General features: G+C 44.1%; 1 protein-coding gene across 18 annotated transcripts in view; it reads right to left on the reverse strand.

Annotated features, from left to right (window-relative positions):
* The window catches only part of ncor2 (nuclear receptor corepressor 2), a 190,275-nt gene that overhangs the window by 72,944 nt on the left and 102,398 nt on the right, over positions 1-14,933 (reverse strand). For 14 of the 18 annotated variants that reach the window (XM_070446995.1, XM_070446999.1, XM_070446996.1 and 11 more), the window contains exons 5-7: positions 7,943-8,131; positions 5,639-5,755; positions 957-1,013 (exon numbers count right to left, since the gene is read on the reverse strand). In XM_070446995.1, the coding sequence (XP_070303096.1) occupies positions 957-1,013; positions 5,639-5,755; positions 7,943-8,131 (363 nt within the window). The remainder of the gene's footprint in view (positions 1-956; positions 1,014-5,638; positions 5,756-7,942; positions 8,132-14,933) is intronic. The other 4 variants (XM_070447011.1, XM_070447005.1, XM_070446998.1 and 1 more) reach the window with 1 other exon arrangement.

Below are 14,933 nucleotides of genomic sequence, written 5' to 3' on the forward strand. Positions count from 1 at the left end.
GTAACAACATTCACCCATTACATTCTACCAACAACATGTTGAATATCTGAGATTGAACAGAGTCTGACAGAGAAATTATGGTGTGATATCATACTGGTTTATACAAATATCCGAGGTCTGACAAAAAATTTGGCTCAGATTTTGTACCATCAATCAATAACTCAACCAACTGAACCATCAAATTATATTTATTAATGAATCTATCATTCATTTAATCAATCGCACAAAATTAATTAATATGTATGCAAGAAAGTGTGAAACAAAGGCTGTTGTGAGGCTCATTTGGGCATTGCCCTGAGTTAGTCCATAGTACTATATAACTGTTACTGCTGTGCCAAGCTGACAACAAGTAGTAAGCAGAATGACGACATGACATCCTAATCCAGCCCTTCTCAAGACTGTTCTCAAGACTGTTCTCAAGACTGTTCTCAAGACTGTTCTCAAGACTGTTCTCAAGACTGTTCTCAAGACTGTTCTCAAGACTGTTCTCAAGACTGTTCTCAAGACTGTTCTCAAGACTGTTCTCAAGACTGTTCTCAAGACTGTTCTCAAGACTGTTCTCAAGAGACTCATAAGTGGAAAAGGCCCATCTTTGGGTAAAATTAGTTGGTTCAAAACAAACAAAAACATTTTTATTTCATTACACAAGGGAGTTAAAAAAGTTAAGGAAAACAATGGATGACAAACAGCTTTCATGGGTCAAACGAATCTGAAATAGTTGTTTCTGTGGTCCAGTTATTTTACCATCTCTCACTCTCATTCCCGAACAGAAAACTAAACCCACATCATGCTCTCTTTCCAGGGCTTGCTACACATCTTTGAATTCAGACAAACTCCTCCTCATCCTCCTCCGTTACTTATCCCTCCTCCCCAGGGTCAAATAATGCAAAAATGTGATGTTGCAAAATGTTTTATTCAGGTGACCATTAAGAGGTGAGAAAACAGCAGAGACTCACCAGTTCTACTCGGGGTCCCAGTCCTTCCAGAATCCTGTGCGCTTCCTCTGCCTTTTTCTGAGGAGACACAACACACACAACACATTCAGCACATGTCAACAACAAAGCCTCACGTCTCCCATCACCAAGGCAACGCAGCAGCCTGCTCACTCAATCACTGACGTTTGGATGGGCACTCTGGATGCAGCAACTATTATTAGAGCTTTTAACACAAGGCAGCACCTCGCCTCAGCTCCCTCTCGTTTCTCCTCTCCTGGATAAAAGATTACTCACCTCCCCGAGCACAGATTCCAGGAGAGAGAGAAGGGTAGAGCGAGAGCACGCAGGAGAGGGAGCGTGAGAAAGAGCGAGTGAGACTGTATGGCTGCAGTGCTTCTCCAATAAGGGACATCTGACAAAACAGAGAGAAAGATCTCACCTCCTAGTGTGCTTAGGTTGTGGTCTCAGACTGAGTGAGTGAGCGAGGCAGCAGGTAGCCTTGTGGTTAAGAGCATTGTGCAAGTAACCAAAAGTTTGCTTGTTCGAATCACAGAGCCGACTAGGTGAAACATCTGTCACTGTGCCCACTGCCCACTTAACCCCAATTGCGTCTGTAAGTCACTCTGGAAAAGTGTCTGCTAAATGACTGAAATGTCAAATGTAGAGTGAGAAGAGAGAGAGGGAAGCTCACCCACATCGCTGTGCCTCTATCACAGATGATCTCTACTCTAGTTGAGCTCTATACATTTATATTTAGCCATGCCCATGCCACACGCACTCGCTCCCTCTCCCTCTCCTCTGTACCTTTCTCTCTGGTTCATTGATCCGATAGATTCTCCTTAGTGACACCTTCATTCTCATATTGTACTGATATAAATCTGCAAGACTAAGGACATATCAAAGACTCAATGACATTGGCAACAAAGAGAAGGGAATACATGTGTACGCTAAATTCTGACGGTGCAATGACAACACTGTTGATCAACATGGAGCTTTGACACACTACGGTTCCTCCTCCAATCCATCTCAGCCAGTCACACCTGAGATTAAATTGGCAGCCAGTGATTGTGAGTGAGGCTGGACCAACTCAGATGCCCCCTAGTGCTTAGACAGGAGTACTGTAACTGGAGCAGAAAACTAACAGCTGCTCTTCGCTCACAGAAGCATTTCCAGTCCATAGAAAAAGGAAATATGGGCTACATCATAAGAAATACGTAATTAAAATGAGAGGGTTTAATATTGGCACAAGCAGAAGGTGCAGTGAATTGAGAGATCTCTCTGTACCTGGGATAGTGGGACTGGGATAGTGCAGTTCCAGTGACTCACGGTTGTCTCTCTTGTATTTGTGTCCAAGGCAGCCATTTTCTAATATGAGATGGTGAACTTGAGTGGTGTCGCCTATGGCGTTGACAAAGGCCTGTGGCTGTATCCCTGTCGCTGAGAGACGAGGTGACACTAAGCCCACAGAGACAGATGACACCAGGCCTGACAGAGGAACGCTTCTGCTGAGACTGGAGTCATTACAGCCAGGTGCTGAAACACACACACGTATCCAAGACAAACACCAACACCCATGCCTTGCCTTCTTCACATATACTTAAGGATCACACAGGTTGCACCGAATGTGGATCTCCCCGTTCGTCTAGTGAACTGTTGTCTGATGCACGATTCTACCTCTGTTCAGAGATCCTAAGTACTCTGGGCAGGTAAATGCTATTGGTGTGTCTGACTGAGCCTTTATATGATATGCAAACAGACAAACAAACGAGAGACAGAGACCAGTGTGGTGGTGGTGATCTGCAGCACTCAGTGTTAGTAGTGATAGGGGGGTAAAAAAACACTACAGAAATTGCTTGATTGTAAGTGTATTGCTAAGTGTAACACTATATTGCTATATTATTTGTGACTATATTATAGATCGATACTTTGACTCCAAGTATCTATGTGTTTTGTTGGTAGGTAGGTAGCGTTAGCTGGCGCTAGTCTGCTGTACCTGCGTCAAAACTCTGGTATTTTTCATCCTATAGCTTGTTCTCCATCTTCTTTTTAAATAGCGAGACAACATGATTTAAGCCCATTTATTTCCATGACTGATATAAACTCATTTTCTCACGCTCTCTCATCTCACGACAGCAGATGTTTGAAACATCAAATTGCAATAAAAGTGCAGTGTAAAATCACAATACAATAAGAGAATCGCAATACACATCGTATCGACACCGAAGAATGGTGACAATATTGTATCGTGAGGTCCCTGGCAATTCCTAGTGTGGTGGAGGTGGGGCTCAGCAGCACTCAGTGGAGTGGAAAGTGTTCCAGAGTTCAGGGACATTGGATGAGTCATCCTGACACTTCCAGGCTTTGAGATCATCACTCCTTCTGCATGGATTCAGTGGTGCCATCATTACTCAGCTCTGAGCTGGTAAGTATATGGGGTGAAAGGTATACAGTACTATTGTCGGTCAACAGGTCTCTTTTAGACCATTCAATTGTTTCTATTATAGAATATTACTTTACTTCAAGAGTTGACCTTCCTTAAGATGATTCTGACCCGGCCCGGCAAGGAAATGTACAGAGGTCCTGCCCCTTACACATACAGGGGACCATCTGTGGTCGGCATAATGAGTGGGAAAAGACTCCTTATATACCATTGCAATCTACACAAACATGTTTATACAGTTTTGTGTATCCGTATGCAAGGAACAGTGCTTACCACTAGGTGGACTAAGAGTATTGGAAATGAATGCATTATTAACTACAACTAGATAATATCCTACTCAATCTGTTTTGATTGACCTAGATTTCTATGAAATCCTTGCGTTCTAAAATTGGAAACGTAAAAATGTTGACCTAATTTAAAAAAATGTATTTGGATTGCTGCCAGACTAATGTTACTGTAGTAGAGAAACATGAGTAAGGTGTGTGTGTGTGTGTGTGGGGGGGAGGGGTTCTGTCTGAGGGTGTGAGTAACCTGCTCACACTAAAGGTCAGCAATGGGTTAGGGTTAAACACACTCGGACTGAAGGATTTTGTCTGGTCTTGCCATATTAAGAGTGGGAGGCTAATGGGTTAATACCTTTTGATACTTTCCCACTCTCTATTGACTCCCACTCTCTATTGACTCCCACTCTCTATTGACTCCCACTCTCTATTGACTCCCACTCTCTATTGACTCCCACTCTCTATTGACTCCCACTCTCTATTGACTCCCACTCTCTATTGACTCCCACTCTCTATTGGGCTGTTGAAGATAACAAGCCAAGTAACAGCAACGACAGAGCTCACACATTAATCTCTTCACAATCATTGTCATGGTAGAATGCGCCGAATACAAATTCCATTCAGCCCTCAATAGGACCAACTAGCTAAATAAGTTCTAAAACAGCATGAATCCAATGTCTGAGGGGAAGCAGAGTGACAGTCTACCATATTCGTTTTTCATCATCAAAGAGCTGTCAGACCGACGTCCTCTGCACCTCATCCAGATGCTCCCAGTCTTCCTTCCTTCAGTCTCATTCTCAACACTTACAATCAAGCAATTTCTGTGAACCCAATAACACTGTATGGAGTCCAAAAAAACAAACACTATTTCAGTCATACAGAAACATTCATTCAAAGGAAGTCTGTTTTTGGAATGGTTTTGCTCATTATCTTACATCACTACCACCCCATCAACTAGGATCATGATGAACCAGGGGGTATAGCTAGCTCACATAATGCGGTCAATACATGTATTCTAACGTTGACCAACCTGTGAGGTGATTTAGGAATGAACACTGACTACAGCCATTACAGGCTGAGCACTGATTGAGACACACATATTTACACAGAGAGAGAGCAGTGTGTGTTGGGGCATTTGAAATGATTTCAGTATTCTAATAATGTCATTATATTTTTTAAGAAACTTCAATGGAGACTTGCTCGAGAGAGACTGTGTGCTGCACTCTGTTTCAGAAGAACGGTGGGGGAGGGGCGTGACAGGGCCAGGGCCAGGGGCCGGTGTGTGTGACAGTCTATGTGTGGCAGAGAGAGAGAAAAAAAAAAGAGTGCGAGAGAGAGAGAGAGTATTTAGACAAACTTGTTGCTGCCATAGGTTATCTATCAAGCCACCTGATAGTGCTCGTCTTGACTGCATCAAATAATTGTAAAGTAGCCAGCTAGCTACAGTAGCCAGCTAAGTTAGCCAGCTGCTAGCTAAAGTAGCAAGGCTAATTGAGGCTTTTTTGCTCTGCTCCCCGTCTAATGTCTACAACAACTCCATTCTTATGAAACATCCTACCTCTTGGTTGATTATTTTAGTCTACTCCTTCTCATTTAGCCAACTTAATTCTGTAATTGTAATTCCATTTTGTATTGATTAGAAATCTCCCTCTTCACTTGCTACACATGGAGCCTCTGAATGCAGCAGCGCTTTGATTGACTGACAACAACAACAAGCTACACGTGTGAAACGAGTGTAGGCTGCCGGTGAATCTTTTTAATGGGGCGCACTCATACAAACTGTCATTAAACTGTTGTTATATAGAAATGTTGAATGTAATGGTTTATCCTTGTAGGCTATGTAACAATGTCACATAGATAATTGTATTCCATTTGAGACAAAGACTGTATACTCTCCAAGTGATTGAATACTAGCATCCGTTCGGATATTCAAATATTTGAATAACCGTGCCCATCCCTAGCGTGTGTGTGATGTTACTGACCCTGTTCTCGTCATAGATGATCTGCACCAGGCTGCGGTGCTTGGCCTCGCTGGGCGGGGGGGAGATCATAGACCGCTCCGGCTCCTGGGGCTTCGCTGCCTCCTCCTCCAGCTGTTGCTGCAGGTCACAAACACAAACACTCAGGATTACTGGTGAACACAGTGTGTAGACAAGATGTCCCTTTGACTCAGGTTGGGAGAGAAGAATATGCAAGAGAAAGATGACAGATAAAGGTTATCGCAAGCTGTGAACAAAGGAGAAATCCCTGATCCTGCAGCACCCTTGTGCTTCTCTGTTTCTGTGGAGACAGGTTACTAGGGAAGTGTGTGTGTGTGTGTGTGTGTGTGTGTAGCCCCCCCCCCCCGCGCGCTACTCATCATCTCCAGCAGTGATGAACCTAACTGTCCTACTAGCTGTAATAGCTATTAAGTCCCATGGGTCCAGTTAACCAAAGGGTTACCACAACATGGTGTAACATGCCAGAGAGGAGAGAGAGTAGGACTGAGGAGACAAAGTATCTCTTAGGTCAAGAGGATACGCCATTTTCCCTTTGTCGGCCAACACAACACCCATCCTGTACTGGAAAGCCTTGCTTTTCCAACTRCCTGGGCAATATCTTGGTGGCTTTTTATGAGGGATTAAAAACAGGAGAACAGGCCACAGGACAGAGCCTATAGCCAAAGCAATGGCAAGCAGCATCCACTGAACTGATCCATTACATCCGTGACGTGTATTTAGTGGGGACATTATGGCCTCCTCACAGCACAACCAGAATCTTAGATCTGTAATAACTGACATAATCTGGGTTTATTACAACTTCAAGTAACATTTCAAAAGTGGTATGATCCAATAAACAGGATAGGTAAGTAGGAATAATAAGAACAGCAGTTTAAACAGACTAGGGGCAGTGCTGGTCGTCTGTGGCAGCAGGGCTGCAGATGTGAGTGGTACAGTCAGAGGTTTTAGTGAAGCTGCTTCTCTGGGGGCTAGGGCTCCTTGTCAATGTGCTACTGCATGCTCTGCAGSGAGGTGATCTACAGTAGAGCCAGTCTCCTTCGCCCCTCCCCTCCCCCAGAAAAAGGCCTGGGCCAGGGCCTCAGCAGGGGGAGAGAGAGAGCTGGCCCTGGGCCCTCAGGATCATCCTGGGCCCCAATCGGGATGGATAAGCAGCTGGGGAGGAAAACGCACACATTCCCAGAACCTCCCCCTTCCAAACCCACGGCAGAGTAAAATAAAATAAACCAACTGTCCTGAGCCTGGCTGAGAACACGGGCTGGCTGTAACCGGAGTCCCAGCCCCCACTCTCTGCCAGAACTCTTTAAATAAAGTTTTACCACACCACTTAATTGCTCCAGATGTTTTAATGCTTGGAGAGAGCTGAAGAGAGGAAAGCGTTAAGGCGGGGGGAGGGGTGGTTGCYKTGTAAAAAAATAAAATWAAAAATAAAAACATCCATAAAAAGCATAGTGTGTGTTGAGGGAAGGGATAGGGAGGGGGCTTGACTTATTTTTCTAGGTAGCAGAGCGTACTCTTTCAATCATTCACTAGGCTTCGTCACTAACCCCCCCCATCCCTCCTCTACCCCACCCCCCCAACATCCCTCCTCTACCCCACCCCCCTACACCTCCCACAGTGGACCGTGCCATGGTTTACAGGTGGCTTAGATTTACGAAGCAGCATTTTGAGTGCCAGCCAAAGGAGAGACTTGAGGGGGGAGAGCTGCACCATAGAGCTCTTCTATAAAACATGACGTGGCAGGCGGCCAAGAGGAAGGCCGCGAGGAAGAAATATGAGTGATTTAACAGTCACAAAACTTCCATTATAATCCTCCTTTCCCCCGGGGGAAGCTGTTATTTATGGCTTTATATATTTTTAACCTACTTTTCTCCTAAAAGAAGGAGAGAGGAAGGAAAAGCAGAAGAGAACGCAGCTGCCTAGAAGCAGAGCACTGTGGCAGGCTGTGTGAGCCCTAACTACAGTAACTCAATACAATAATTACAGCAATACAGCCATGTCTGGTCTAAAGGCTTTACTGTGTGAAGATCCACTGAAGACAGGCAATGAGAGGGATACTAGAGAACAAGCTGACGGTAGAAACAGTGCAGGCCACATACTTTCACAGAAACATTCAGGCTCAATGAGAAGTAATGACACATTTGGGTCATCCTTAAAAGATAAAGCATATAGATTGCATCAAATTGAAAAACAGTCAACTAAGCACAGTCGCATAATGACAAACAGCGTCAAGCACCAAACAAACCGGAGAGAACAGGACCTACAATATAGCCCATGGTTGTACGGTACCTGTACCTGTTTCTTGCGAAGCTTGCAAATCTGCTGCTCCACCATGGTGATCTCCCGGTCAACACGGTCCATGTTCTGGATGAGCTCCTCCTTGGAGAAGCGGGCTGGCACCAGGTCCAGATCGTGGTCCATCTGGGCCGGGCTGACGGGGGAGATGGGCTCCAGCTTGCCCATGGAGCTTCCCCGGTCCTGGAAGGAAATAGAGGTGACAGAGGATGTTAACTCAACAGTTTATTGGTGTTTCACAATACCAACACTGTTTACATAGTACATTCTGCATATTGTCATGTTGCTCGGCAAACAGAAGAKAGAGTATGCAGTTAAAACTGGAACCTCTAGAAAGGACACAGAGATGGAGGCGAAGAGATAAATCTGCTTGTATGTTTAGACTGCAGCCATCGATTAGACAGCCATCGATTAGAATGCAACTCTTAACTGTCCCAGCCTAATTCAGTTAGTGGTTTAGAGGCAACAATGACATGCTGCATCTCGGTCTCTCTCTCTGTCTGTATGTGTGCGGTCTGTGATTTGGGTGGCTCTGATAAACACGTGATCTTAACACCCTGCCCGTGACTCCTTTGGGAAGGCAGCAGCACACTACGGTAATGAAGTCCTCTGGGTAATGAAAGCCTGTGTCAGTGTCTCACAGTCACTAGACCACAATAATGAATATACAATCAGACTTCATAGAACAGACCAGGCTCTGTTTGAGTATTGTTTGTTTAATTTGAAGGATGAAACACACAGTTAGAAGGACAATACAGGGTGGGAGTGGGATGGGGGTTATTAAGAAATTCTACAACTGCATCATCTATGTAACTCAACTCTGGATTAGGGCTGGGCGATATGGACCAAATATCATACCACAATATTTTTAAAATGTTTGACAGTATGGTGGTATTTCATAGTATTTTAAGTTTCTGAATATTAAGTTAATGTTTTATAAGTTGTGAATGACCCTAGAATGGCAACAAATTAATTCTAAGTGATTATATTTGGCTTTCTTCGTTCTGATGGTTTTATACTCACCCAATCTAGGACAAAAAAACAACAGTGAAGTAGTCCAATTTGTAGAACTTTGCATTTATTTAGCACTGTATCGAAATACCTGGATCCATACCGGTATACACGATATATCGCCTAACCCTCCTCTGGATAGCTTAATTTGCAATGCCTTCTTTACATAGAAGTGAAAGGATGGGCTATGTTGTGCCTTGGATCCAGAGAGCCCCACTCAGCAGTCTAGTGGTCTCAGTGGTATTGCTGACTATAGGAGGTCTTTGTGCCGGGTCAGTTTACAGGCTTTACTTCTCTGAGGAATAACAATGTCAGCAGGCGAGGTGCGCCCTCTCCATTTTAACTACCTTTAACATATTGTACTCAATGTATTCTGTATACAGTAGGGACAGTCAAAGAGGACTATAGTCCATAATTGTTCCATGTAGCTCAGCATTTTACAAGCATTGACTAGGTATTTGTATAGACGGTTAAAATACTGTATATCCTAAACTTAGCCCAGGATGACAGAAGCAACCAGCATGGGAAGTGTGTAAGGGTGTACAAATGAATTTGCTGAAAATAACTACATCTTTTTCCAACACAACTCCCAATAAACCACTAATCCCTCCTAGTAAACCCACTGTGCATCTGTGTGTGTCTGTGTGTGAGAGAAACAGGGAAAGGAAATAGAAGTGTCTGTGTGTGAGTGTATGGTTCATCATGTGTATGGTATGGCTGTGACGATACCAGTATTGTGATATTTATTCCATGGCAAAAATGAACACACAAACCAGACTAATCTTGGTATATTAAAAACCGTCTGAATGTAAAATATTATGTGCTATTGCTTGGAAAATAAATATATGTGACTGGATGACAACATAATAATGTTTGTTTCCAACATTAAGGCTGTTTTCCTAAAGAACTTAAATCTTCTTTGTGTTTTGTTTCCTTGCCACGGTACTGCGAGTATTGCAGTACTGGTATCGTCCCGGCCCTAGTGCATGGTATGTGTGTGTAGAGACACACGGACAGTAAATGAGTGTGTGATTCAGCTTGGGTTTTGTTCTGTGTTATTTTTAAACTGCTGTAATGAGAGTTATATAACTGGCCTAATCTAGTGGAGGCAGGCAGGCAGGCTGAGGCTGGGTCTTGCTGCTCTCTGACCTGCTGCAGCTGAAATGTCAGGAGGAGGGGGATGGAATGGACTGGCTGCYATGAGATGACGAGCACCCAGGCTGCTAGTCATACACGTCCATCACATCACACACACAAGTCTACCAGTGCTTTGTCTGCTAAACATCTCCAGTTCTAATCCTATACTTGGAATGCTGCAACAACCCCTTGTAATAGGATATATCTTAAAGGGGATATATCATCATTTCTCTCTGCGAAATTATGTAAAAGCAGAGACTGGCCAAGATGAAAGAAGAGACTGCGTGGGTTAGGAAAAGATTGTGTGATTGTGTGAATTTGGAAGGAAAATCATTGATATGTCTAGAAAGGATAGGTAGGTAGAGATTAGGTTACATGGCCTTCAGTATTAAGACCTTAAGTACAATTGTCTGACAAGCACTGAGGTGTTTGGTCGGGGGGGGGGGGGGGGGGGGGGGGTTCATCTGGTGAGAGGGCTATCTATTCAAAAAGAGGATTAGTTCTCCTGGGCTTTCAAGTAGTTCTCTAGGACCTACATCCTGACTGTCTTCTGTACTTGTGAAGAGCAACACATTTCCACACACTCTAGCAGAATGGAGTGTGAAAATATACTGGGGAAAAATAAAACGCAACATGTGAAGTGTTGGTCCAATGTTTTATAAGCCGAAATAAAAGATTGCAGAAATGTTCCATACGCGCAAAAGTGTATTTCTCTCAAATGTGCATACATGTGTTTACATCCCTATTAGTAGCCCTATTACAGGGGCTGAGTCACTGGCTTACTGGTGCTCTTTTCATGCCGTCCCTGGGAGGGGTGCGTCACTTGAGGGGGTTGAGTTACTGACGTGATCTTCCTGTCTGCGTTGGCGCCCCCCCTTGGTTTGTGCTGTGGTGGAGATCTTTGTGGGCTAATACTCGGCCTGTCTCAGGATTGTAAGTTGGTGGTTGAAGATATCCCTCTAGTGGTGTGGGGCTGTGCTTTGGCAAAGTGGGTGGGGTTATATCCTTCCTGTTTGGCCCTGTCGCGGGTTTCTTCTGATGGGGCCACAGTGTCTCCTGACCCCTCCTGTCTCAGCCTCCAGTATTTATGCTGCAGTAGTTTATGTGTCGGGGGCTAGGTCAGTTGGTTATTACCTGGAGTACTTCTCCTATCTTATCCAGGTCCTGTGTGAATTTAAGTATGCTCTCTCTAATTCTCTCTGTCTTTCTCTCTCCTCGGAGAACCTGAGCCCTAGGACCATACGTCACGCAAACCGGGCATGATGACTCCTTGCTGTCCCCAGTACCGCCTGGCCTTGCTGCTATTCCATGTTTCAGCTGTTCTGCCTGCGGTATGGACAACCAACTACCTGTCCCAGACCTATGCTGTTTCAAACTCTTAATGATCGGCTATGAAAAGCCAACTGATATTTATTCCTGATTATTATTTGACCATGCTTGTCATTTATGAACATTTTGAAAATCTTGGCTCTCTATATTCTCTCCTTCTCTCTTTCTTTTCTCTCTCTCGGAGGACCTGAGCCTAGGACCATACGTCACGGCAAACCGGGCATGATTTACATTTACATTTACATTTAAAGTCATTTAGCAGACGCTCTTATTCCAGAGCGAACTTACAAAATTGGTGCATTCACCTTATGACATCCAGTGGAACAGCCACTTTACAATAGTGCATCTAAATCTTTTAAGGGGGGGGGGGGGGGTCAGAAGATTACTTTATCCTATCCTAGGTATTCCTTAAGAGGTGGGGGTTCAGGTGTCTCCGGAAGGTGGTGATTGACTCCGCTGTCCTGCGTCGTGAGGAGTTTGTATCCACCATTGGGGGCCAGAGCAGCGAACAGTTTTGACTGGGCGCGCGGAACTGTACTTCCTCAGTGGTAGGGGGCGAGCAGGCCAGAGGTGAATGAACGCAGTGCCCTAGTTTGGGTGTAGGCCTGATCAGAGCCTGAAAGTACTGAGGTGCCGTTCCCCTCACAGCTCCGTAGGCAAGCACCATGGTCTTGTAGCGGATGCGAGCTTCAAACTGGAAAGCAGTGAGGGAGCGGAAGGAGCGGGGTGACGTGAGAGAACTTTGAAGGTTGAACACCAGACGGGCTGCTGAACTCCTGCTGTCCCCAGTCCGCCTGGCCTTGCTGCTTATTCCAGTTTCAGCTCCAGTTTCAGCTGTTCTTCAGCTGTTCTGCCTGCGTTATGGAACCCTACCTGTCCCAGACCTGCTTTTTCAACTCTTAATGATCGGCTATGAAAAGCCAACTGAAAATTATTCATGATTATTATTTGAACCATGCTGTCACTTATGAACATTTTGAACATCTTGCATGTTCTGTTATAATCTCCACCCGGCACAGCTAGAAGAGGACTGGCCACCCCTCATAGCCTGGTTCCTCTCTAGTTTCTTCCTAGCGTTATTGCCTTTCTAGGGAGTTTTTCCTAGCCACCGTGCTTCTACACCTGCATTGCTTGCTGTTTGGGGTTTTAGGCTGGGTTTCTGTACAGCACTTCGAGATATTAGCTGATGTACGAAGGGCTATATAAAATAAACTTGATTTGATTTGATTAGTGACCATTTCTCCTTTGCCAAGATAATCCATCCACCTGACCTGTGTGGCATATCAAGAAGCTGATAAAAACCGCATGATCATTACACAGGTGCACCTTGTGCTGGGGACAATAAAAGGCCACTGTGAAATGTGCAGTTTTGTCACACAACGCCACAGATGTCTCAAGTTGAGGGAAAGTGCAATTGGCATGCTGACTGCAGGAATGTCCACAAGAACTGTTGCCAGATAATGTAATGTTCCTTTCTCTGGCATAAGCCACATCCAACATCGTTTTAAAGATTTTGGCAGTACGTCCAAACGTCCTCAAAACTGCAGACCACGTGTAACCACACCAGCCCAGGACCTCCACATCCGGCTTATTTACCTGCGGGATCATCTGAGACCGGGAAATCCATAGATTAGAGCCTAATGAATGCATTTCAATCGACTGATTTCCTTACAAGAACTCAGTAAAATCGTTGAAATTGTTGTATGTTGCGCTTATATTTTGTTCAGTATAGGTGACCCCCATGTTAAAGCCTGTCCCCACTGCAGATCATATACCTGGTCTAATACCACACATGAAAAATCCCACTCATTCAACCAACTTTGGGCTAACTTTGGACTGTGTGTGATTGTGTGTATGTGTACACAAACATATGTAATGCATGCTGAGTGAGCACAAGCTTTGATAGAGTGTGCATGCTGTACAGTATGTGCAGCATGTGTCAGTGAACATACACTGTACCAGTCAAATGTTTGGAAACACATACTCATTTCAGGGTTTTTCTTTATTTTTACTATTTTCTACATTGTAGAATAATAGTGAAGACATCAAAACTAGGAAACAACACATGGAATCATGTAGTAACCAAAAAAGTGTTAAACAAATTAAAATATAATGTATATTTTATATTCTTCAAAGTAACCACCCTTTGCACACTCTTGGCATTCTGTCGACCAGTCTTGAAGGAGTACCCTCATATGCTGAGCACTTGTTGGCTGCTTTTCACTCTGCGGTCCAACTCATCCCAAACCATCTCAATTGAGTTGAGGTCAGGTGATTGTAAAGGCCAGGTCATCTGATGCAGCACTCCATCACGCTCCTTCTTGGTCAAATAGCCCTTACACAGCTTGGAGGTGTGTTGGGTCATTGTCCTGCTGAAAAACAAATGATAGTCCCACTAAGTGCAAACAAGACGGGATGGCGTATCGCTGCAGAAGGCTGTGGTAGCCATAATGGTTAAGTGTGCCTTTAATTCTAAATAAACCAGTGTCACCAGCAAAGCACCCCCACACTATCACACCTACTCCTCCATTCTTCACGGTGGGAAACACACATGCGGAGATCATCCGTTCATCTACTCTGCGTCTCACAAAGACACGGCGGTTGGAACCAAAAATCAGACCAAAGGACAGATTTCCACCGGTTTAATGTCCATTGCACGTGTTTCTTGGCCCAACCAAGTCTCTTCTTATTGGTGTCCTTTAGTAGTGGTTTCTTTGCAGCAATTCGACCATGAAAGCCTGATTCACACACTCTCCTCTGAACAGTTGATGTTGAGATGTGTCTGTTACTTGTGAAGCATTTATTTGGGGTGCAATTTCTGAGGCTGGTAACTCTAATGAACTTATCCTGAGATGAACTTGTAACTCTAATGACCTTCATGTCTTAAAGTAATGATGGACTGTCAATTTCTCTTTGCCTATTTTAACTGTTCTTGCCATAATATGGACTTGGTCTTTTACCAAATAGGGCTATATTCTGTATACCACCACTACCTTGTCACAACACAACTGATTGGCTCAAACACATTAAGAAGGAAAGAAATTCTACAAATTAACTTTTAACAAGGCACACCTGTTAATTGAAATGCATTCCATGTGACTACCTCATGATCTGGTTGAGAGAATGCAGAGTGTGCGACGCTGTCATCAAGGCAAAGGGTGGCTACTTTGAAGAATCTCAAATATAAAATATATTTTGATTTGTTTAACACTTTTTCGGTTACTACTTGATTCTATGTGTGATTTAATAGTTTTGAGGTCTTCACTACTATTCTACAATGGTGAAAATAGTAAAAATAAAGAAAAACCCTGGAATGAATAGGTGTCCACAGTTTGACTGGTACTGCATGTGCGCTCCATAAGATAATTGAAAGGAGTAGGGATAAACATCCTGTTGGTTTCATGTTAGCAGGTGTTCTTGATATCACATGATTCAGTCAATTCACTCACTCACTCACACACACACACACACACACACACACACACACACACGGAGAGATCAAGAACAG

Source organism: Salvelinus sp. IW2-2015, linkage group LG15, assembly GCF_002910315.2.
Source record: "Salvelinus sp. IW2-2015 linkage group LG15, ASM291031v2, whole genome shotgun sequence".
NCBI classification, from domain to species: Eukaryota; Metazoa; Chordata; class Actinopteri; order Salmoniformes; family Salmonidae; genus Salvelinus; species Salvelinus sp. IW2-2015.